This window comes from Anthonomus grandis, chromosome 3 (genome assembly GCF_022605725.1).
Source record: "Anthonomus grandis grandis chromosome 3, icAntGran1.3, whole genome shotgun sequence".
NCBI lineage: Eukaryota > Metazoa > Arthropoda > Insecta > Coleoptera > Curculionidae > Anthonomus > Anthonomus grandis.
In genome coordinates this window covers 16140515-16167546 of record NC_065548.1, presented here as the reverse complement: position 1 = coordinate 16167546, position 27032 = coordinate 16140515, and the positions used below count along the sequence as shown (strand labels likewise).

Below are 27032 nucleotides of genomic sequence, written 5' to 3'. Positions count from 1 at the left end.
TACGGACAGTTTAGTGGAACTACTTAAACTTCTTCTTAATGTGTGTTTAAGATAAAATTGCTGTTTAAGATAATGAAAAAGTTGCCTAAAAGATTCTACTACATAAAAAAGGCAAGAGAACATTTGCAGGTACCTACATTTTGCTCAAATATCTACTTAATCCAGTTGCCAAAGTGCTTAATTCGATCATTTGCCAGACGAACAGTGTTTTGTTGCTGCTCCGCTGCTGGATCACCAAATTGTATTGTGTCTCTGCTGCTGGAAACAGCAAGGGTTATTTGTGGACTGTATTTTCATAGGTGAATTAAACAAACAAGTCCATCGTGAACCACTTCTTATTTAAGAAATGCACTTAATATGAAAAGAAGGTGGAGGGCTTATTTTACAGCGTTAGTAGTTGAAAACAACATGCCACGTTCACCTTTCCTTTCCGCCATGAGCTTCTGACTTCGACGCTGTCAAATTTTATCTGATAAATGATATACCAAATACCCCCTACAAATAGTCTTAAAAAATTTTATGCTTTTTGTATAATAATTTTAGCATTATACAAAGATTGATATAATTTTTTAAACATTAATATAAAATTAAAATGTAATTACTTGGCTGCACCTTTAGTGATATTAGCCCATTTCGTTTAAACAGGAATGAATCTAATACAAAAGAAATGACATAACTTTAACCTTTCTTTTATTCTCTTCTAGTTCTAAACCACTAATTTCTGTGTCACTTCGTTGATAAAACACCTAATTTGTGGACCGTACTGAATCGTGATTTTAGCAATATCTGAAAAACGGCTTCTTAACTAAAGTTCAGCAAATGATAATAATGGGTTATATACCAGAAGTTGATTTGCTATAAAATTAAAATGGTCTCATCACAAAGTTTTTTTGTTGCAAAATCGGGCAATACTTTAAATTAACCATCAGTTAACGCTAATCTTGTTTTCTAATTTCTTTTTAGCTTTTTGTTTATTTGTAAAACCATACTTATATCCATATTTGAAATATGCTACTTCATGTATGATTTTAGGTGTTAAAGTTGAAATGAACATGTTCTAGTTTCTTTTATTTATATGCCACGAGATTGTGCTTTATATATTTACTTCTTATCTTCTTAAACTGTAAAATAGTATTTATATATGAAGGAAATTTCTTAAGAAATGCAATAAACATTTCTAATAATTTTTTAGTGATTCTGCTCACTATCCGAGAATTTAATCCATTATTAGCACGAAAGGCATTTTTTGAAATTTATGCTAACATGAAAATAGAACTAAGCATATAGTTTTCATTGTAAAAAAACACTTCCAGTATTAAATAGTTTATTTATTCAGTTTTCACGTAAACACTTATTAAAAGAGGTGCTTTAACTAACTTAACACTTAAAATATTTCAAAATAAAGTATAGCTATGCTCTGCGAATACAGACATTTTATTATAAATCATTTTTTATTGAGAAAAAAATATATAAGCGTACATTTTAATGTACTTTACGTCTACAAATTTAATGGATTACCTGTTTTGACAGTAAGTGTATTCTTTTGCTTATCTTCCAGTTAAATTGCATGGAAAATAATTATCTATTGGAATTTTTATCCAATATGTTTTTGTTTTCAGGTGTTTTTTTCAAGCATGTCTATATTTTTGTCATTTTTTTTTAATAAGTTTTTGAGCATCTATTAATGGTAGACCGTTTCTACATATTTTTCAAATCTGCGATAGAAGTAGCTAAATGTTATAGTACAGACAACTCTTACAAAAATATTAGATTAATAAAATAGTCAGCAATAGCACATTTTTATAGATTGAAACATTCTTTTAAAAATTTAGCTTAACTAAAAGATGATTAAAATGTTGAAATTAAATATTGGGAAAGTACTTTTTTACTGCATAACTTAAATGTATATGACTCCCATTTTGTCCAAGTGGTAACTGTATCATGAAACAATTTTGGGTAATAAAAAGTTCAAGAATTTAAATCCATATACACTTTTCAAGTTTAATTTGTATCTTGTATATTTTTTTAATTTTATATTACCCGCATATGAGAATGTAACGTCTATAACATTATGTCATATAATATGACTGTATTATAATATTTGTATTTATTTATTATCTCAAGTTTTAACTGGGAAAGACACTATTATAAATCTTACATATATCTCTGTTGATACAACTCTTAGAAGACCAATGATTTCAAGCAATTCTTAAACTTATGAAAAACGTATAACTAAAAATTATTTTAAATTTATGAAGTTTATAAACTAATAAAATGAAAAATTTCTTAATTCCTTCCTAAATTTGGTAATGAATTTACATTCATTACCAAATTTAACGTGAAAGTAGGTAATAAAAGCGCATTTTATACATAATTTTTAATGATATTTTAAGTATATGAGATTTTGCTATTAGACCGCATTTTAAAAATAATAATAAAATAGAGAAATTCGTAGTAACTTGAGTCATAACTCTACTTCTAGTGCTCAGACCGATTTATTTTTTTGTTTTAAAAGTTTTAAAGTAAATCCATGCATTTAAAATTTCTTCATGTATATACCTGAGGAAAGACAGTTTTCGGTAACTTGTGTCACATTTAGAACTAACTAAATAATTTTTAAGTTAACTCTTCAACACACTTTTTTTTACAATAATTTTAATTACAGCCCTTACAAAATGCAAATATAAGGTAAAGTGGATCAGAGTTATTTAAATACAATAACATGCTTACTATCTCCTAATCCTACCCACTATTACTAGATATCGTCCATTAAATTCATTCTTCAGGAAGTATATTATACTAGTGCCATACCTACTTTCCTTAATGTCTCTTTAATATGCAATTTTATATTACATCAAGAATTTCTAATACCTTTTCTATTCTTGGCACCCGTTAATTCACATTTCTGGGCGATTTTAGATCTAAGGATAGCCTTTGCACGAATATTTGATTACCGGTATTTCGTTTGTCTTTAACACCTTTGAGATTGCAATATTTGAAGGTGACTAAATTACCTATAAATATCTTATTTTCAACGTACATTAAAAAAAAAACATTAGTCAATCTTAGTTGCTGGTAACGTTTTATTTTTTTTGTATGGCTATCTTTTATTCAATAAATGTTGATTGATAAGATTGATTAATTATATCTGGAAAAAATCATGAAAGTTTGTTTTACTTAAGTAGTCGTATATATTTTATACATATTTCGATTACTCGTTTCTTATAAATGCATTAAAATAATCACCTAATGCTTCGACCCAGTTCAAGACGTCCATCCGCCCGCGTGAGAAAACCACAAAGAGCACTTATTCTTTTTTCTTCTCGCGTGTTCGCATTACGTCGGTACTGAAATTACGAAATAATCTATTTAGGGCGTCTATGATCTATAACTGCCAATCAATTGTTCTGCAACTAGATAACTCGCTCTTGCATCTTTTCTGAGGAAAAAACTTTAATGAGGTAATGAGTCCTAATTATTTGTTTTTATTGCGTCTTCCTCTGTAGTTGAATAGTAAATAACGAACAAATTGATAATTTTATTAAGAGAATTCTTGATAATAGATTAAAATTTATATGTACGTCGTATTTTTCATATATATTGGCTATATTTTGCCATCCAGAAGGGCATATGTTTTACCCTTTAAAGACCTTTATATGTTCTGAAGCGATGTTTAGGAGCATCGAGATAACTTATTCTTAGTGAATTTTAAATTTTTTTTATGTTATTTTAGCCCCTTAAATTTTTTTTAAATAAAATTTAAAAAAGATTAGGTCTACAAAAGTTCAAAAGAAAGTTAAGACCTGTTAGGACATATGATATATGACATTTTTGTTCAATAGATTAGCACAAGTGAAATAAAATAAATTGTTTTACAGAAATACTTAAGATATTTTTTTTGCCAGCTGTCTATTAAAATTGTACCAATCGATCGATTCAGGCATTTTATTAAATCAAAACACACAGTTTCAAAAGTTTTCTACTTTTAAATCGTGATTAAAGAAGAATAAAATGGTGAATAATTAAATCATAAAAATAGTCAGGATTTCGTTAATTGATATTAATGTTTCTAGACCTTTATATTAAGTATAGTGATAAAAAACTTGTAATTTCATTTTAATGATGCAAAGGCTACTTTTTTGTAGGTATTGTAGGTATTGTAATTAAGATGAAAAGAATAAATAGACATGTTATTATAGTTAATAAAATATATTTAATTATATAGTGGGCATAGGTAAAGTGATCTGGTTTCAACCTTAGCTACATTTTGATGTATAAATCACAATTTTAAAATTACAGATGAACTAATCTTGACCAAAAAAAATTAAACACAAAATAAATTTAAATGAAATATTATTCTAAAGGTATTTTATACAGATTCCAGAATTTTGCCATTACTTACTTTTTTTAATTTTCCTTACTAGGATTATATCTATAATGCTGCTATTATGTTAAAGATTTTGAATTATGTAAAGTAATTTAGACGAATTATAAAAATATAAAAATTTCATCTCTAGTAAATATAAAAGTTTTCCTTTTAAAACGATTCGTAATAAAAGTGGCATCTTGTATTTGGAGAGTACCTCTTAAATAAAATCTAATTAATAGAAGTTCAATCAATATTAGCTAAATAGATAAAGAAATTAACAAGATCAAAAATAATAATTATACATTTAGCATTTTTATCTAGTAAATAAAATACATGAACCCAATTCACTCTGTGATCTGTCCAAGTCCTTCGATTGTGTGGATCATGGAATACTGCTGTAAAAGCTTGATTTTTACCGATTTAAGGGAGTTGCTTTGGGGTGGTTGAAGTCATACCTGTCTGGCCGCACCCAGAGGGTGGTTGCATCTGGATTTTCGTCAGGGATAGCACATCTTAAATGTGGTGTACCTCAAGGGCCAGTGTTAGGTCCTATTTTATTTTTATTATACGTTAATGACTTAAGCTCTCTATCACTGCATGGACTAGTGGTTCAGTTTGCCGATGATACTACAATTCTGTGGCATAACAAAGATCAAAAAGTAGTCAGATCTCTCATAGTAGAGGACCTTCACAAAATTAAAGAGTGGTGCATCTGCAATCAGCTTGTATTCAATGCTGATAAGACTTTTGTTCTGGACTTTAAGTGTAATGTAGAGGGTTTTTTGTTTGATAAGTAGAGCCCACTACATGATAGGGATTATTGTCGATTTCTCGGCCTCTTCATTGATGAGAGTTTAAGGTTTGACAACCACGTTTTGGGCCTCGCTGCTAAACTTTCTTCTGGTTGTTTTGCAGTGAGGGTTGCCAGACATGAGTTGGGGAGGTTGTTTGCTCGTTCAGTTTATTTCGCCTTAATAGACTCTCATATCCGTTATGGGTTGCCATTTTGGGGTTTGTGCTCCAAGGGACTCCTTATCATTTTTACTATTCAGAAAAAAAGCATTAAGGTATCTGTGTGGTGTTGGTCTGAGAGTCTCTTGTAAACCTCTTTTTATAGCTGAAAGAATTTTAACAGTTTTCTCACTCTTCATATTGGAAATTGCAACACTCATACATAAGTCCGTAAGTCCACCATCCTGCACCAGTCATAATATTCATCAAGTGGGCAACTTATCTCTTCCAATCCGCACCTCCTCGCTTACGAGAAACACTCTTATATTTATTAGTCATAAAATATTTAATCATGTTCCTTTTTCGATTAGGACTGTTACAGACCTTAAAAAGTTTAGGAGAGAACTAAAAAAATTAATCTTACCAAAAGCTTACTACTGCATTGAAGAGTATTTTAACGACTCATTTTAATATTTAAAATTAATTATATATCTGTTGATCTGATTTATTTTATTTTTTCTTTATTATTCTTGTTTTATGTTGGTTCTCGCCTTTTCTTTTCTTCTTTTTTGGTTTTTTCTTTGATTGTATAAAATATGCTTCTATGTACAATTAAAATCGATTCTGTATTCTGTTTTTGTCCTGTATCCTATATAACCAAATAAATACTTGTATTATAAATTCTAGGATTAGGAAGCTTTTAGCACAAGTTTGTAAACTTAGCAAATAAAGTATATTTTGACTATTTTAACTTTGACTCACAAAATTATGATTTTTTTTAGAAATTACATTAAAAGTATGGTTTAATTTTAGTTAAGTACATATTTAAGTACAGTTTTGAAATTAAACTAATAATTCTTTTTTAAGAAGTAAAAATGTAAGATATCACAACTCATTAGAAGAAATCGAGCTCGTACAAAATTAAAAGTTCTAAAACCAGAAATAATTTAAACAAGAAATTTGATTTTATATCTAAGCCATAGATTTAAGAGATATTTAAAATTTTCCTATGATTAATAAAAAGTTTATTTATTTGCTATTGGCAAAAGAGACTTGGATGATAATTTAAAAAACATAGGTTTTACAACGAATTCTTTGATGAGCTGCTTTTACAATTTTTGAAAGAGTCAGTTTTCGAAGGATAAACACGTTTTAATATTTTAGTACGTATTATTATTTATAATCAGCTTAAAAGTTTTTAAAATTGTTTTTATAAATTTTTGTTACATAGTTTGTGAACACAAATACATTTATTAAAGTGATTTTTTTTTTGTTTTTGTTAAACAGTTTCACTTTACTACTAAGAAAAAAAAAATTTAAGATATTTTCTATCAAGTCAAAAATGAAAAGTCAAGAAAAATGTATAAATAGAGTTCTAACTATATTTAAATGATTAAAAGCTGAGGTACCTACATCTTCAGATAATTGCTTGTTAAGAATCTAGAAAGTAGTAAAAATTAAAATGTAGTTGTAATAAATTGATAAGATTACCTGTATTTTCATAAAAACCCTCTTTATTTTTAGGGTAAGATCCACCGATTCAATAAATATAAAAATACAGATATAAATATTTAATAAGATATAAATCTTAATACAAATAGTTACAGTGTTGAACGCCTCGTCTTATTGGATTTTTTTGTAGGGATTACCTATTTCAAAAAAAAATATTATAAATAATTATATAAAAATCAATAAGTATAATTTAATAAATATAAAACATCTTATAATAAAAAAAGGTAAAGTGATAACTAATAAAATTGTATTTTAAAATGTTGCATATAGTACCTAAACATTCAGAAGCGGAATTTGAGAAGATTTTTGCTTATATTAATAACAATATAATTAACCCTTTTACAAATGTAAAAATTAAATAGCATAGACTGTAAATCTATAATAATATATGTATACTTTAGTAGATGTACTAGATAGTTTACTACAAGTGACCATTTATTAAAAAAAGATATGTATATCTTAAATGGAATCTCTTCTTTTTATTAATTTTTACGTTTCCTATATTTTTATGAGAAACCAATACTGTAAATATTTTTAGCAAAGTACCTAATAATATTTTGAAATAAAAAAATATACTTACCTGAATAACAAATTAGTTTTAAAATTAAAAAAAGTTAATTAATAAAAAAGCGCTCTTGCTTACCTTTGAATTAAATAAAATATTATATTAACAAAATATGTAATAAATCACTTCACTGCAAACTAATATTCGGTCGTCCTAAAACTTTCCTTTAATATAGCAATCAAATCAACTGAGGAAATTCTACAATCATTCTGACTAATTGCCAATTTTTATAATTAACTCATTTGACTGTTGGTTATTAAACGTAATTCTTATAGCAACAAATTTCAATTTGATTTTCTATTAATGACTCATAGTTTTCAGATAAAATTCAAAGTGTATTTATGGGAATCCTAATTAATAATTACCTTCTACAGCATAATGTTCATTATATAACCTAGCGTAACATTCTTCATCCTAACATGTTAATATTAGTAGGTGCAAAAATTATCTTAATATTACGATATGAAGAACCGACACACCCAAGTGAGCACGAGATCGTCAAAAACCATTATACGATAAAATTCTATCCATAAGGAAGTAATCATTTTATACGGTAACAAGATCGTGCCATACTGTTTCTTTAAAGATGGTGCGATGACCTTTGAACCAATTCTGATTGCAAATTAATAACTGCATACTATGCGCCCTCAGGGAAAATTACAATGTGGAGAAACTAGTTTTTTTTGTACTATAGCTAACTGGGCTTATATAGTGATTTATCTTCATTGGCTGCCTGTTTGACTAGAGGGTACTGATCTGAAGATTTACTGTATGCCTACGTTGGTTATATTGCAAGAAGGAAGCACCAAAAATCCATTAGAAAAGAGATTGTGGGTTAGTGCGCCCAATATTTTGCAAACTGGAGTGCAAGATACAAATACAAAAATAAGTTAATACATTAAATGTTGTAATAATGTAAGAAAATTTATAGCAGATGTAAATATAATTGCTGGTTACTTTATTATTCTTGTTTTCAATGCTTCTCTTTCAGACAAAGTGATATTTGCCATTTATAGTAATTAGTAGACTAAAATTGATAGTGGTATTCTTTGAAAGAAATTGTGTGAGTACTTTCCAACTAAAGTTTAATATAAATTGTTACTTCGGCACTAACCATACTAAAAATATTGATTTTATGATAAACAACTAATGCTAGACCTATTGAAAATTCCGCTTTGTGCGCCATGAAAAATGCCACCCTAAGTTTCTAAACTTGCTTAATAATAAAAAATCGTTGACACAATTTAAAGGGGTATTAAAAGCATTTCACGTAAATGTGTTTAATTCTTAATGAACTGTAGAAAAATAATTACACTAAATCTAAATTATATTTTTCTAAAAAATTTTAAGAAAAAGTGAAGATTAACAGAAAGAGAATCAGAAAATGTGACAGTAAGATATCTAATATTATTTTATTGAAAACATAAATTAATAATTCAAAGAAATTAATATTCAATATTTTAATTGAATCGTCAATATTTTAACCGCGTATTCTATAACCCAAAATAAGGTTAAAATTTCATATAAAGAAGGGTTCAAAACGTCTTGTGTTAAAGATGAAGAGAATATAACTGTTTTTTTAAATAATATGTAAATAACATTCTAAAGTATTATAATTAAGCATTCGAATATAAATAAAATTTGGCACAGTTCCTAAACTTTTAATGTACTATTTAACGAACTAAAACTGGAAATTGGATTACCTTTAGGAGGCATGAAGAGGGGGTGAGAAAATTTAGCCCCAAATTTGTTATTTGCCGATTTTTTCTAATTTGGGTTACGGAATTAGAAAACATAGAAATTGAAAATAGATGGTTACAAAAGTTTTTTAAGTAAATAAGATACTCTTGTCGCACCTCCCTGGAACCCACCATTTTCAAGAAAAATGTTTTTAAAGATTTCATAACAAATTCTTTTTTTTATTTTTTTTAAGTGCGGATAATAGTTTTTACGTGAATTGTTTTAATACATAAATCTTTTTCTTAACGAAAGACAAATCAAACTATCAATTATAAAGCTAGTATATAGGACATGAAACTTCGAAATGGGTTTTTCTCGACCCTAAAAATAGTAATCTAATGGATTTAAATCCTGGGAACGACTGGGACTTAAATCCACGGAATAGGGTCACCTTTTCTAATCCATTTATCTGGTTGCCTCTCGTTTAGCCAGTTTCTAACATTAACACTGAAATTAATTTCGAACATTCAAGGGAAAATCGTCTAAAAAGTTTTTAGGGTGAGTTAAGACTTGCTAGAATCTCAATCAACTTAATAAGATTTTAATAGCTTATTTTTCATTGTCAACAAAATTTAAAGTTGTCAAATTATTGACTTTTAGTTATTGTTTGTCGAGCAACATAACCAGACAAAATACGTTATTTTTTTCCTAGTTCAACTATTTATCCCCACCTCAAATGTAAACGTTAAAATAAAAAAATGAATTTGTAGAGAAATTTGGGAAATAAATTTACTAACAAAAGTGCCTTATTCACTAAAAAACTTTAGATTTTTAATATGTGTAGTTCAAATTCCTTAAAATCAACAAACAAAAAATTTGGCGTAATTTTTTCCTATGTCTTCCCTGTATTACCCACACCTAAAGACACTTCAATATTAAATTTAAGTTCGTTAACTAGAACATAAAAGATTTAAAAACTATACCAAATTTTGTTTAAAAATCTCTACGTGTTTCGAAAATATTTAAAAAAAGCGCCATCCCCTCTTCATCTTTAACACGCCGTATCTTAAAAACTAAGACGTTTTGAACCCTACTTTATATGAAATTTAAACTTATTTTGGGTAATAGAATACGTGGTTAAAATATTGACCTCTAATGCTGGGATCCCCTGTATGTATATGTAAGGGTCACCCTGCATACCCCTTTTGCATACCTAATAAGGTTTTATTACTCTCTACTCTATTTGAAATAGCTTATTTAACTAGGCTGATATTAAATATTTTTGCAATATTTTAATAACAGCATGGCAAATTTCAAAGGAAGAAATGATAAAAGATTTGCATGAATGTTGTTTTGAGTCGCTGTATTTGAATTCGAAGTTCTCTAGCTTCTTGTGGCAAACTCGCATCTTCAGTTACATCTTCCTCAAATAAGATCAAAGTATCAATCATTTTGCCCTAGTGTTCACAAAGTATTTTAATTGTATCTTCAAAAGCTTATATCTGACAAAGATTTCAATACAAGGTTTTTTCTAAAACGCTTAAACTGTATTAAAAAAGTAACTGCTTTGGTACAACATTTTGATTCAACAAATTTTGCAGTCTCTTTTCGGAAGATTATTCAACCCTTATTCTAGAAATGATACTTTTATATTGCATTGACTTTGAAAAAAAAAGATGAATTCATTTAAATGAATATAAGTGAAATCTATAAATCCCAAGATCTAAATTTTGAAAATATTTTTTATTAGATTTATCTCTGTTTAATTTATGTGTTCGTATTGTTAAATGAATTTTTGTTTAAATTGAAATTCGACGTTAATTTCGTACACATTTTATGATAATTTCTATGATAATAGTTATGTAATTGATCATTTTTATTCAGTACATTCGTCAGAAAATTCAATTAATCGTTGTAAAAGATTTTATTCAAATTTTATGCTTCAAATTTCCACTCTGTGCATGCACACTGGCAGCACTTACTGTGAATCTTCTACTGCAAACACGATTACATTTTTCTTATTATTTTTTTCTTTACTATTATAATTTAAGATTAGAGTTATATAATCCGCATAAAGAAGACAATAAGAAATAGGAAAATAAAATAAAGCATGAGGAAGATCATAAGATAAAATGGACTGAGACTGGATTCTTGTATTACCTATAGGTAACTTTACTCCTTAAGAGATTTTGAATAAAATTGTCAATAACTATTTGACCTTCGTCCAAGAAATATTATTGTACCAAGTCATAGGCAATGCATTCCAAATCCATAAAATTTTAGACGTAGAAATCCATAGTCTATAGTATCAAATGTTCGATATAGGTCAAAGAATATGCCAATAGTATCCTCTATCTAATTAAGTGAATCATGAATAGTTTTAAGGAAATCACAGACTACTGTAATGGTTCACTTATCACTAGAAACCAATCTTAAAATAATGTAATATTTTGTTCTTATTTAGATAATTTATAAGCTTATTTGGGTGGCAGATCTTAAATGCTTTTGATAGTTGTACATAAATTAATCTATAATTTAGCATGTCAGTTTCTAACGCTTTATTTTTAAACATTGGAGACAGACAGAGAATCTTTATAAGGGTAGGAAATTGGTCATTAGTAAAGGCTTGATGAGTTGTGTCAATCTAAGTTTCACAAGACAAACATTATAAAATATGTATAAATAAAATTTTTAATAATTTCCATCAAGTTTATAAGAGTTATTGAACGTGCTTAAGGTTTCTGTAGGAACGAACAACAGAAATACGAAATGTCAGCCGTGATGCGATAAATTATTCGCGAAGTTCAAAGGAAACTAAAACTAAAAGAAGATAAATTTTGAACAAGAAAGAGTCAAGGTAATATTATAAAATTTGTTAGTAAAAGAGTCAAATACAATAATATGTACTTAAAATATTTAAATTCGCCATCAGAAACTATAGATTTAATGCCAGAAGTTATGATGGGATACGAGATCTAGTTGAAATAACTCCTCTGAGCCTTTCAGATTGTAGAACTAGACACTAGCTGGAAGAACAAAAATGACGGAATTAGGTACGTGAACTTACTTCACTAGTCTAGTTAACTTACTTCACTAGTCCAGTTTTTAAACAATGGTTATAGACAAGTTTTTAATAAAGTGCAAAGAGGGCTGGGAAGTATTAATTATCTTACGCTTCGAAGAAGTTTATCTTTTTAATCTTATCCTAAAATTAAAATTATATTAAATTGATCACTAAAAATATTATTAAAAATTAGAAATATTTTTATAAAATGAAGTACATAGTTGCAAAATCTACAATAGTCTGCAATTAAGCAGTTTTGACGTAATACTTAATACTTAAGTGCCATTATTATACTCTATTAATTGTCCCTTTAAAACATACACCAAACAAAACTTGAATATTAAATATTGCATATTTACATCTCATTGTTCACTACCTTTTGCCACTTTCAAACACAAACCGAGGTAATTATACGTGGAGACCAAAAAAATGGCCTGAGAACTTTTTTGTTTTATTAATAACGCAACTTAATAATATGACAGTTTAACCCAGATTTGTTATCAGAGTTTTCAAATCTGGAAGGGAATCAGGCCTTTTTCTTATTACTAAACTGAAAATTTAATATGCGTTTATCATATGAAAGTAATTCATTCGTTTAACATTAAGGATAAGACGCAGTTATATTTTGACTAATTTTAGAGTGGACTATTAAAAGAGGTTAATTAAAATTTGCCCAAAAATTATGACATACTTATGTTATGAGAACTAATTCAGACGTCGCAGATTTGACATGACCTTCCTAGCGTGTTTATTATATTTTTAACATTTTATTATTTCCTAATAAGCTGTTTTTGTTTCAGAAATTTACCTAGAATGGGGAGGTATCTCATTTTAAAATTAGGTAAGTGACCTATGGGATGCATATTAATCATTAGGACCTAGTTTTAAGATATATGGTATTTATGCAACAAATTTAAATCTTGAATTTATATGGACAGTAACCTCAGAATTTAATAAAAAACATTTAATCGTAACACGAAAAAAAACTTTTTTGCCGTTGTTGTTTAAATCGTAATAGATAAGATCATAAGAAAATGTCTATTATTACAAAAAAATAAAGTCTAAATGAATCGAAATGGTCTAAATTTAATTTATATATGCAACTTTTACATTATTTATCAATAAATTGAATAGAAAAATCACAGTTTAAAAAATCATATAATACTTCTTAGTTCATATCCTACAATTAATTATTTCTAGTTATCGAGAAACGTTAGCAGTTTGTTATCACAATTTCTTTTAGAGCATATTAAACATGGATTTTCACAAAGGCTAAACTCCATGTCAATATTAGTTATAAATTGATATTATATTTCATCCTCTACACTAATACTAATTTACTTAAGCAACATATTTTGTTGTATATCTTTTAAGAAATACCGCAATCATTAACGATTTTGAAGCATCGACGTAGTCAAATGCCCTGCTAATGTCAACGAGTACTCCTAACAGGGTTCTCTCAGGTATCGACTAAGTAAATCAGTTGAATATAAAAAAAAATGGATTACCGATGTAATTAACCTTTCTGCCAAGAATTTTTTGGAAATCCTGCTGACCATCATTTTCTTTAATAAACAATAATAGTTTATCAAGAACAATTTTTGAAATAATTTGGATCATTACAATTATAGTGCGATAATTGCTTATCAGATGTACGTACATAAACTTTTTTATGATAAAGCACTAACCTAATTTCTTAGTTTAATCAGGAAACTTTGATTATAAACAACACTCTTACTTTCAGTAATAAAAGGTTTGCTATTGCGCCTTTTGCCTGATCTCAGTTTTTTCGTTTTCTATAGGGCAAATTTCTCTTAAAAATTTAAATGTGTTTATACATAATTGATTAATCTGCAAACTAAATTATTTTCTCTTACCTCATAGAGACACGCACGATAGATAACCATGTCGATAAACTGGACTAAAAAATTGGTGTGGCAATTGTCTTCTTTTGTTTCATCCTATCAGTACCGTGTGAATCTTCAATGGGTTATTTGTTTTTAGATAGTTTGTAAGCAATTTTACGCAAGAATCTATGCTAGATTAGACAGATAATCAATTTTTTACTCACGATGGGTTAAATATTTACGCCTACGCGTGCTAAGATGGATAGGTGTAGATGTAGGAACAATACAATGAATAAAGTTATTCTAATTTGTAACAGTTTAGCAAAAAAGAAAGTTTGATAAATTGATAAGCCACAATAAATAAAAAATGAATTTAACATCGTCTTAAGCAGGGTAAGAACAATGGTATCAATTTAAAAGGTATTCACTTAAAATAAAAAAGCAGCTCTAAGGAAGTACGGTTTTTTTTACAAATTTGGAAAATATATAAAACACCAATCTTAAAACAGAGTCAAGGTTTATTGAATACATTCATTACCTCTTTTTAATTAGTAGATAATCTTGTTAAAAATCGGTCAATGGTAGTGTAGATAATCCTTAATTGCTTTTTGTTCAACAGAACATTTGCGCTTTTTTAATTTGTCTTATTTTTAGGTTTTAAATTTGTTACTATAATTATCGGATATTTTGTAAAATTTTTTAAAATTTAACGGAAAATGACACAAATCAATAAGTTTAAACATTGTCTTTTTTAAATTTATAGTATAAAAAATTACACGATTTTTCATATTTATAATTCTTAATATTATACAAGGTTCTTTATTCAGTCATTTCTAAAGAGAGTCTTGTGAAGGATTTTTCTATGAGCAACAAACACTTTACACTTGAATGTATTCCAATTAGAATTAATCTTTAACTTAACAGCTTTTGAGATTTTCACTTTACCTGCAGAGGAATAATAAGTGCTTGACTTGAAATTTTTTTGTCATCTCTAATCAGTCAATGTTAATTTAATTATTTTTATTACCCAGCACTATGTTGCTAACAATTTTGTGGAGTGCTAATTGTTGTATCAAGTAGCATACACAACTAGCTCATCAAGATAGTGTTCCTCTTCAAAAATTTTATGTTAGGGAAAATTTTACATCATTAATTATTGATTTTCATAAACTCTTTCCAGCTAAACCAAATTTTTAAGAAATTCAGACGAGCTCTGATCTTGTCTTCCTTCCGTAAAGACCTAGGTGAAAAACATTTATGAATATATAATTAAAAACTTTATTGTGCTGCGAATTCTGCTAATTTTGGTTTTATTTTATTGCTATCTCGTTTATGAAAACCTTTACAAGGTAATTTTATATTAGTATCTAGCTTACAGGAAAAAGAGGTAAGTAATCTAGCGAAGTTATGCATACTAATGATATTTATTATTATTTTATCTTTTTTAATTTTTAATTTATTTACACAAACTACATTCTAATGAAAAATAAAAGAATACGTTATATTAATAATAATAATAATAATAATAATAATAAAAATTTCTTATTATAATTTACACAGTAAATTACAACCGAAGTTGTAGCACGCTTCCTACTTAAAAACCTATATACTTTGTTAGAAGATTTTGTAATAAATATATGGATAAATGTAAATTATATGAGCTAATTAGAAACGAAATATAATAAAAAAGGAGAGAATAAAATTACAATTTATTGCAAATACTAAGTACAGGTTTAAATTGATTCTATAAAGAAACTCTTAATTTCACGTCAAATTTCAGGTCAAATTCCAGGTCATGAGCGTCATATCTGAATTTAAATTTTTAATATAGGTACCCTGGATATTTCTTAAATACAATTTTGTTAAATATCAGAAGTTTATGTTGTAACCTCCTTTTATCCGTATCCAACTACTTTATCTTATGCATCTGATCATCTGACACTCACACCTCTATGGTGCTTTCTCATACCATTTATTAATGTTACTCAACATTTCTGGATGTATTTAATATGCTTTGAATCGATTGCCAGAAGGCAAGGACCATATACATCACAATAATTAAAGTGGGACAATACAAAACTATCGGACAGGGCTTTCCTAAGATTTTTATTAAGTAGATGTATTTGACTATAAAGTAATTTTAGGTTTATAAATGCATGACAATGTCAATTTGTTTATAAAATCTTAAGTTAACGTCCAATAGTAGAACAAGATTTTTAGCTACAGCAGTACATTTTATCGTTTTACCATATATGTCAATTTTTACAAGGTTTTCACATTATACTGAATCCTACCAGAGAGAAGAGCGTGATAATTATTTGGATTTAAGGTTAAACAGTGATCTTTGGAGGCTCTAGCGAGTAGGCAAGTTCTTAAAAAATACGTTCGTTAGCTTCATCAATTTTATCTGGGAAAAATTACAAGTAAATTTATGTGTCGTCAGCAGATATATGCTGCGACAAGTATCTGAGATAAGAAGATAATTAAAGTATATAAAGCGAAGAATAAAGGTCCAAGGTTTGAAGGGTCCAACCTTGGACCTGCATACCTTAAATAAGCATAAAAAAGAATAAGAAAAACAGCTGGCCATTGATTTTTACTGATTGTTTCGTCTGTTCAAATACTCCTTGAAAAAGCTATGTGCATTTCTTCTAAAGCCCAAATAGCTCAAGATCGCCAGTAATAATTCATGATTTAAATTGTCAAAGGCCTTGGAATAGTCCAGTAATCTCAAAGCTGTTCATTCATTACGGTCAGCCGCTTGCAAGATATCATCCATTATCTTTAGGAGGGCATGGAACAGCTGTAATCCCTTCTGAGTCCAGATTACGCTGGAGGCAAAATAGCAAATCTATCCACATAAATTCTTATTTGATTTTCCTAAACTTTGGAAATAGTAGAACGAATTCTGATAGGTCTAAGTTCGGATAATTGACTTGGTAACGCAAGTTTTGGTATTGAATGTAGATATAATTTCCAAGTCTCTGGACAAGTAGACCATTCTACACAGCAGTTAACGAGATGCACAATAAAAGAAAGAATAATTAGACAATAGTGTAGCAGCATAACCAAGCTTATACCATTTATACCAACAGATTTCAGCTTCAGATTTTATAGAAAATAAAACCTTTCTCGAGAGATACAAGCAAAATTTCCAATTTCTTCCCTTAAATTTTGGAGATAAAATGCCAAAGTTTCTGAGTTTGGAGTATCCGAGGTCGCTGCACTTACAAAAATATCCTGACGTAGTGTTTGATCAAGGTAGCACTTCTCTCGGTCAATAGCTATTGTAACTTGGTTCCAAAGGTGACGATAATTTTCCCAATTATTTACTATTTTTTCCCTTATATATTTTGAACAAGCCCTATTTCATTGTCTGTAATCCAAAGACGTTTTGTTATTTTATTTGTCCCATACGGTGGGTGCATTTTTATCGAAAAGACTAAAAATACACGCATTGAAAACCGCAAACTTGTCATTAATATCTGTCAAGTAAAATATGTTGTGTAAATTTGAATTAACTAAATCATTATAAAAATCGTCTTGTTCAAAGCTAAAGTTACTGTATTTCAATAAAAAAGAGAAAGGCTTAGAAATCGAAGAGTCGAAGTTGATACAAAATGACAAAATGGTCTGACACCTGCAAGGTCTCAGATTTTAGTTTTAACCTCGGAAATCATATTACATATTTCTGTATCTAATGTACATTTTTCCAGTATTTGATTTTTTGAGGTCGGACCTTTAAAGGTAACAATGACTGGCATTTTTTTGGACTTATCGCCAGTTGGGACGTTTAAATCAAAATCATCATTTGAGATAGTAATATTTAGCGCCTCAAAAGCTTTCAGTACCTTATTCTGATGATTATATTTTAGACCTACAATTAGTAGATTCTTACTCTTCGCTTCAAAAACTTTGAGATTGCTGGACCTCATAAATGTCATTTCCTTTTCTAGATAAGTACCAATAAAAGATATGCAGTGTTTTACCTCTTCATATATTCGCTTGGCAGATTTCATAATGTCATAATATGAAAGATTGACTTGATCGAAGAGCTCATCAATTTTGAGCATCTGATGAGACGTTGTAGATCGTGAATCTCCTGTTCATGACGGGGGCAGGATGAGGTGTAATGCTGCTAATTCGGTTTTTTTAGTTGATCTCCTAGAGGTACTTCCGCCGACATCATCTGATAGACAGTCTATACAGGCCTATTTCTGAGGCGTCTGTTATAGTTCGTAAGAGGAATATTCTACAGCTCTAAGTCCAGAACAGTCCTTGTGAAGCCTGTTTCGCCTGCAGTTTCGACAGCTAAGTACTTTTTTCTTGTTGGTCATTTTTCTAAATCGGAGTCCTAGTCCACTTCGCGTAGCGTTAGTCAATTTTAAAAAATATTTTAGAGCTTCTTAGATAAAATTAGCTTTTCAACATTCACTAGCTATTTTTACAAGTATTGAATTAATTGCTAGTACAATATAGCTTAAAACAAACCTGCAAAAACCCTCGCAATAGCAGAAAATGCTGGAAGACTCGTTAAGTACGTCGTACACTTAGCAAGTCGCGCGTCACAACTATCTATAATAATAGTTGCCTACAATAAGGCAAGAAAAATAAATACATTTTATAGTTGCTATCTAGGAAAAGTGTTTTTTTTTTAATTTCGACAAACTGCAGTTGAATATGTCACATGGATCCTAAAGGCTCTGTGCATTGGGGTGATTTTTAAAATATTCGTTCTAGGTCCAGATTGGTAAAAAGTTTTAGAATTTCTGGATGATACGCAGGGCACATAAAGGTTTAAATTGCAGATCAGCGGATTTTCTCCTCTCCTTAAGTGGTATAGTATGGTGATCACACTGTAGAAGTATAGTCCAACATTCATATCACATAAAAGAAATACAAAATTTTCAGACTAAAGATCTGTACATTCCAAATTGTAAAACAGAGCATTCGATAGCTTCGATTATGATGGCCTGGATACGTGGCTGAAAAGAAAAAGTGCTATCGAACGTCATTCCTAAATATCTAAATTCCGTTGCACAGACACGTTTTCTATATTATAATCATAAATTATTACGTTTTTCTTTGGAGAATAAGAAACTACTAAGTTTGTGGTGGTATCTATAGTCCATAAATCCGTGTTGACGATAATCTATAAAATATTTTATTAAGCTGAATAGATAACACGTTCAAAACATTTAGAAAAGTTGTTAATTATTGTAATGTGCGAGGTGTTTATTATTTTTTTATGTACTGGAATAATCTTGGATCATTTTCAAAGGTTCGGAAAATATTCTTGTTTTAGTGCTAGATTAAGGGGAATTGTTAGCGGTTTGACAAAAACACAAGGACAATTAGATAAGAGAGGTGCTGCTAATTTGTCAGGGCCAACTAACAAGATAGATAACTCAAAAATCTAGATTACTCAGAAAATTTAAGAAAATTATGAAAACACATTAAAATATCAGTTAACACTGAAATTTTAATTTGGTCCTTTTTTAATATAAAGTAAAGATTAAAATTAAAAAAATATAAAGATTAAAAAAATTAAAGAAAAACTAACGTATTTTCATTTTAAAATATAGTTAAAATTTTTAGTTTTTTATTTTATTTACTTCTGTTCCTGCTCCGAAAATGCACCTAAAAACTAGTAAAAATATTTTAAATTCAGCAAACTTTAATGAAGCCGAACTTAGAAATTTGAAAAAAATACTTAAAAAAAAAGCTAGCAATAGATATTTCTTCTTCTCTTCTTTTTCATCTCGTTATTTTTTCCTAATATACATTAAAATTTGCGATAGTAATACCCAGACTAAAACACTAAAGGATTCGCCAAGTTTCGAATCATCTTAAGCAATCCATCCATCTATCTCGTCTTAATGTACGATAATGACCGGAAATCCAGCAGAATAGACTAGCAATTGACTTGATGAAACAAATCCAATTGTTTTACCGAAATATTTTAGCGGATTTATTTCGTCTTGCGTAACGACAAGTTAAAGTGAAGCAAAGTACTGACAGTTAAAGGCCATTTAGATTTTTATCCGCTTTCATATTACTTCTTAATTCCTTGGCTGTGATTGATGTAGAAAAATAGGAATAAATGTTTGTATTTTTGTTATCTTTTTTTTTAATATTGCAGGTCTGGCCATAACTTTTTACGCTGTCTACTGCCTTAGACCTATGGTAAGCTAATTAATTACTAAATAATGCAAGTATTTCAACATATTTTTTTATAGCTTGTGTATAGCTTGGAGGCTGACAATGAAGTAGACCACTCGAAAGTGACCCAACCAAACCATGAGTTCTTTAATTACTTTCAAGGAGTCGACGGACGGCCTGGAATAGATTTCCCTGTATATTCCTTCATTCCGAGAACCTCTTTTAGCTGTAGGGGGATCGAGTCTGGATACTATGCAGATCTTGAAACAGATTGTCAAGTAAAATTTATTAAGTTTATCAGATTTACTTGATAATTCTTTTGAAAAATTTCAGGTTTTTCATATATGCGAAGATAGCCGAAAAATATCGTTTTTATGTCCAAATGGAACTATTTTTCAGCAGTCTGAATTAATTTGTGAATGGTGGAATAAAGTAAATTGCTCAAACTCTCCCAATTTATACGAGGAAAGCGCCGAAAGGCTACAAAATGATGTAGCACGTAGAAAATTAGCCAACCGAAAAGTTGTACCTGGTGGTAAGTATTATTTAATTTATTTTTTTCTAAATCGGATCACTTATATTTTTAAAAATAGTAAAATATTCTATTATGAGAAATACATGATTACACTCTTAAAATTGCTTAAAAATGTTTAGTCTTTGATCTTTTATTCGTATTTTATTAATGTTTTAATATTTATTTTATAACTCAACAGACCTAGATATTTTTTTTACATCAGCAGCTAAACTGATAAATGTATGAGGTCTGATTAAAAATAGTATCGATAATTTTTTTTCATTTTACGGGGTTTCTGTAACTTTAAATTTGTATTAAGTCGTAATTATATAAAATAAAATGCTACATTTTAAATGCCTTAGAATTGCTCCGAAAAACTAACTCTTAATGAAAATAAGCATTAAATTGAAGAGTTTATCCATATTTACAGTTACCAGCATATTAACTTCAAAAACCCCCAACGAAAACTAATGGAAAATGTATAGTATCACAACTTTTATGTCCATTGTCAGAGAATTGTAGATTTTGTGTTTGTTTTGGTCGTATTTTTCAAAAAACTAGGCATTAGCAATAAGTTTTCTAAAAATCTAATATATTTAAGACTAGAACCAAAATATACCTTATTTGCTAAAAATTTCTTTAAGAACAAATGTGTATTTTAAAATCAATTAGTTCCTGTAAAAAATACAAATAGAAAAACTTCTTAAAATCAGTCAATGATATCACTAGTACCGTTATGTTTGAATATCTTTTATTTGCAGATGACTTAAAAATATTTCGCATAACAGAATCCCGCATAAGAGGATTGTGATCTATTGCAAAGAAACATTGATGCAAACTTTTTGATGCACAATTTTGCACACTAGTTTACAATAAATAATCTACCTCTGAATATTAAAAAAACTTCTTAAAGTAAATATACAGTATACAACTAAAATTACTCAAGATAATTTCTGCATCATTAGTAGTAGTTATATCTAGAAACTTGGTTATCAAGTAATTTGCTAGTTTTAATAAAATATTATTTAGCACCCAGTATTGATATTAATCATTTAAGATATTGAAAGATATTAAAAAGTACAGGCGTTTATTTACAAGAACCGGTAAAAAACAAAATACTTAATAATATTTGTCATGGCAGTGTTTTTACTGTTTCGCTTTAATACTTTTGTCGAAAGTTCAGAGGAGAAAAATATTGCTCTGGGAATGGCACAAAGGTATATTGCAGAAACGGTGAGGGTTAGACCGGAAGTTATTTCAAAAACCTATTTAAGATTTCTGAAACTGGGAACACTAAAAAATAGACCGAGGCGAATACGTTAAAGAATCACCATAGAAGAGCAAGATCGTTTTCTAGCTTAAATAGCAAGAAAAAATCTTTTGCAAGGTACGAGTTTTAGTGTTTCTATCAGAAAAAGATTTCGCGCTCGGGAATTACTTAGCAGAAGACAGTTAAGAGTTCTGGAACTTTCAAGATCGTTTAAACTGATGTTGGAAGTATGAAAATTGGATAAATGTTAGTATTATATTTATTTATTTTCTGGCGAATTTACATTTCGAGAGATAGCGGGAGACAAGCTAAGCTCCGTACTGGCAAACCTATCCCGAAATACAAAGGAGGGACTGTAATGTTTTGGAATGAAATTATGATTGGTGAACGAACTCATCTAAATCTCATTCGACAAACTAACAAGTCAAAGGTACTTTGCAACGTGCTGTCAGTTTCTAAAGAGCTGGTTTTATCAGTTTTTGTTTATTTATGCAAGATAATTCACCTCCACATATCATCAGAGTTGCAAAATGTTTCCTAGAAGGTGAAGATGTTCCAGTTTTGGAGTAGCCTTCTTGCTTACCGGATATTAATCCTATAGAGCACTTATAGAATAAGATCAAAAGGAAGATTAATGCTCGACAAAATAACTCTGATAACATTATTCCGGCGGTTTTAGAAGAATGAAGGAGCTCACCAAGAAGAATTTAACAATTTGATAGATAGCATGCCTCGTCGAAATAGTGTTTGCGTCGATGTTGGAGGTGACAATACTAATTATTAAAATAATTTAAACAGAATTATTCCTGGTAAAATTGACATTTTTAGAAAAAATATTATTAACAGGGATCTACACTTTTCGATATTTGTATTATTATTAAGAAAATTGTTATAATTTTTATTTATTTTTGTATTATCTTGGTTTGAAAAATCTGCCCTTTACTCCTCAATGGCTTTTTTTTTTCAAATTAAATTCTTTTTCTTGAAATTATTTAATATCAGTTTGGTTATGTGTATAATTTATATTGTTGCTTGCTTTTATTTTAAACTCTTAAAGGTTTTATCTGACTAGCGACATCTGTGAATCACTTGATGTTAATACTCAAGTCGATGTTATTTATACCGACTTCCAAAAAGGATTTGATCGGATAAATCACTATATTTTGCTCCATAAATTAACTCAGTATGGTTTTTCAGGGAGATTATTTAATTTATTTCATTCCTGCTTGATTGGTAGATCTCAATATGTTGAATATGAGGGCTTTAAATCGAAACTTTTTAACGTAACGTCGGGTGTGCCACAGGGCTCGAACCTGGGTCCGCTCCTGTTAAGTTTTTTTATAAATGACGTGATTGAGTTACTCATTTGTCATAGGCTGGCTTTTGCCGACGATTTGAAGCTATATTTAAATGTATATGGTTTGGAGGACTATGTTTTTCTTCAGAACTGCCCAAATACATTGGTGGTATGGTGCGCTGTTAATAGGTTAGGCTTGAATGCGGCTAAATGTAGTGTGGTCAGTTACTCTAGATCAAAAACACCCTTAAATTTTGATTACCTTATTAATGATACTATTTTGAGTAGATTAGAGCAAATTACTGATCTTGGTATCACCTTTTACTCTGAATTTACATTCGTTCCACACTTAGAAGTTCTCAGAGTTTTACTTTGGAATCTACATTAAGACTGCTTTTCTGTTGCTTTGTGAGATCAAAACTGGAGTTTGGCTGCATTATATGGAACCCGCTCTATCAGAATCATGTTGGTCTTCTTGAATCTGCGTAGATTTGCTAAGTTTTTGTCCTTCAGACAGGATGGCATATATCCAGTTAGAGGATTTGATCATCGGCAACTATTGGAACGCTTCAATCTACATCCATTACATCTCAGAAGAATGATCTTCTCTGTAAAATTTCTGCATGGGTTACTGAATGGATTAATTGATAGTCCTGTACTTCTTTCTGGTGTACGTTTTATGGTGCTTAGGCTTAGTGCTAGGCATTCCCTAACATTCTTTCTGCTAAGGCCTCATACTAACATCCTGTTGAAATCGCCACTATATACAATATGCGCTATATTTAATGGGATCTGTCACATGTGCGATATAAATTTCTCTTCAGTTCATGTGATTGTCGAAATCTTGGTGGATCATTACTCTTGAGATTAAGACCCATGTGTTTAAGTTATAGTTAGTAGGTATATTGCAGTTAATTTAATTTCATTTTATTGAATATGTGATTATCTTGTTAAACTTTTATAATTGGGTTTTTATATCATATTAATAGTTGTTTGTTCTAATTTCTTGGATCACTTTTGAGATTGTGACTTTACTTTTTTTCTTTTTTTTTCATTCTTTTAGGTGTGTTTTGTGTTTTTTTTACACTGTGCAATCTCATGGAAAACACACTGAAGTTCAATTCGCTATTTCTCGTACTTACATCTTATTTTCATTTGAGGCCCAAATAAAACCCCAAATGCTAATTTTATACATTTATTACACCACTTATTTGTACCTCCACTTATTCACATTTATTTTCATACTTAGAAACCCCATTTAAATGCAATTTTATTTGCTATTGAGCCCTAGAAAAGATGTGGGATCGACAGACATGTAGATTCCACCACCTTTAAAAATGAACTGAAAAAACATCAGGGTTGCCGCTTATGCAAAGACGATAGGTGGTCCGGTGGGGCGGGGGACAGTTCCTAAAATCTTAGTTCGGCAGTTTTGCCTAAAGAGGTCGAATTATATTATCTGTTTGCCACAGACGAGCAGGGGCGTATCAAAATATATTATTATATTAATTTTTTAAAATAATTAAGTAAAATTACGGAACATTCACTATATTTTTCATTGTTTTGCAACTGTTATCCTGTTATTGGGCAGGTTGCCTATTGGAAATTAAGACTTATTATTATTATTATTATTATTATAAATTATACAAAGTGTTCAAAGATTAAAAAATTGACTGAAAAGCATATAATAGGTATATATATTTACTTCCCTCTGTTAAAATTTGTTGACAAAACGGAAAAGTTTCAAGAAGAATAAGTTTATCTATTTTTAATTAATAAAAAATTTAAAGAAAATCCTACTATGGTCTCTATAACCTGCATCAGGTAAAACCGTTACATTTTCTTTTATAAGATGAACAGGAAATTCAGTCTGGCAATATTAAAATAGGACCCACGTGCATTTTATACTTCATGGAATGGTGCATAGAAACTTTCAATGCAAGTATCTCTAAAACTAAAAAAGTAAGAAAACCGCAATTTGGTACAACTGTTTAACGGGTAGGGGGAGCTACAAACACCATATTTTAGTTATAGGGTGAGTCACCTTTTAGGCCCGATGCACCCCAACCACAAAACTTTAAATAACACCACCCCTTTTGTGATACTTTAAATTAAGATCTTTTGGAGTAGTATTCACCTGCATAAGAAATTTTCCTCAATTTTATGTAGGATCCAAGAAAGATAAAGTTTAATACAAAAATAAACTCTTTTCTTTGTTAACAGTTTCATAAAGTGCTATTTTATGCAATTAGATGTTAAAAATGCTTTCCACTTTAGACTAAACAAAAATGATAATGTTTTTTAAACTCATTTGTAACATTCTGAAAGCCTTCCCTTGGAATAGATAAACACTTTGTAATAAATCTGTTGCCACAGATAATCAAATTACGCTGAACTGTTTTTTTCTTATATGCTACTAATCAATATCCAATTTAAGTCAACTATGTAAGATTGTACTTCACAATTAAAAAAGTCAAAAGTAACAATAATTGTTTTAGTTCTATTAAAATGTTTGTTTATTAAGATAAAATGTAGTATGTTGGAATGCAGGTCTTATGTCGTACCAGAAAATAGATGTTTGGAACTAGTTTTAAAAAATCTTTTACGTTGTATATCGTCTTGTGACTTTTTACCGACTCACCCAAATACACATGTGTTTACAGTATGGCTGAAAGAATTGAAATAATTTATATCTATAGTTCTCAAAATTGTTGTGCTTTAAAGACTGCTGCATTATTTAACGAAAGAAATCCTGGAAAAATTATAAGTGACTTACGTAAGGCAACTAATTCTCAAAGGTGAAAAGTATTAGGACAATTTGCTAAGAATCCTACATTGTCTCTACGCCAAGCTTCAGCGTTTACAGGAATTTGTCATGAATCTAAACGTCAGGTACTTAAATTAAGTCATCTCTATCTATATAAAATGCAAATTCTCCAGGAATTGCGTGAAGACGACTCTGACCGAAGAATAGAATTTTGAAAAACACCCACAGTATCCAGAAAAAATCAATGTGCTGGCGGGAATATGGGGTTATAATATTGTCAGGCCTATATTTATTAATGGTAACCTTAATGGCAAAACTTACTTGGAAATATTGGAAACCACCATTCAACCTAAATTTGTTGAAGAAATAGAACTCAGTTAGATATTCATAAGGTTAGGAACCTAAATGAACATTTATTAGGTTTTTACCAAGATGCCGCTCCGCTCCATTATGTTCTTTCTGTGAGGCAATTTTTACATAATGGGTTTCCAGATCAGTGGATTGGGAGAAGAGGTCCAGTGGCATGGCCGGCGAGATCACTCGATTTAGCACTTCTCAACTTTTTCTCTGGGGCCGCTTAAAAACTGTTGTGCATAAAATCCAAACAAGTTTCACTCAATAATCTTCAGCAACGGATTATTGCAGAATGTGCATTTATTGCAAGATAATTTTTTTAAAATGTGAGAAATGAGTTTAAAAATAGATTATACTTTGGCTTAGCCAAAAATTGAATTCATTTTGAGCCTTTAAATAAATAAAATAACAGTTTCCAAAAAATGTGCTTATTTTATTTAACCTAAACCTTTCTTTGACCCTGTATAAAATTTAGGAAAATTTCTTGTGCAGGTGTTACCTATTTCAACGCTTCTAGAGTCATGGAGATAGATCTTATTAAAAAATATTAAATTATTACAAAATATATATATTAATAAATAAATACTTTGCCGAGATCGTAATATACCTCCACAATCATTAATATGTTATTTATATTGTATATTAATCTTATAAATGTGTTCTAGTAAGTCATACATAGT

The 27032-nt window shown here is 29.3% G+C and overlaps 1 protein-coding gene across 3 annotated transcripts in view; it reads left to right on the top strand.

Moving 5' to 3' along the window:
- LOC126734281 (uncharacterized) overlaps positions 1-27032 on the top strand; it is a 112981-nt gene that overhangs the window by 77559 nt on the left and 8390 nt on the right. For all 3 annotated transcript variants that reach the window (XM_050437833.1, XM_050437832.1, XM_050437831.1), the window contains exons 2-5: positions 12942-12982; positions 20131-20174; positions 20228-20428; positions 20484-20685. In XM_050437833.1, coding sequence (XP_050293790.1) covers positions 12955-12982; positions 20131-20174; positions 20228-20428; positions 20484-20685 — 475 coding nt within the window. In that variant the 5' untranslated portion in view covers positions 12942-12954. The remainder of the gene's footprint in view (positions 1-12941; positions 12983-20130; positions 20175-20227; positions 20429-20483; positions 20686-27032) is intronic.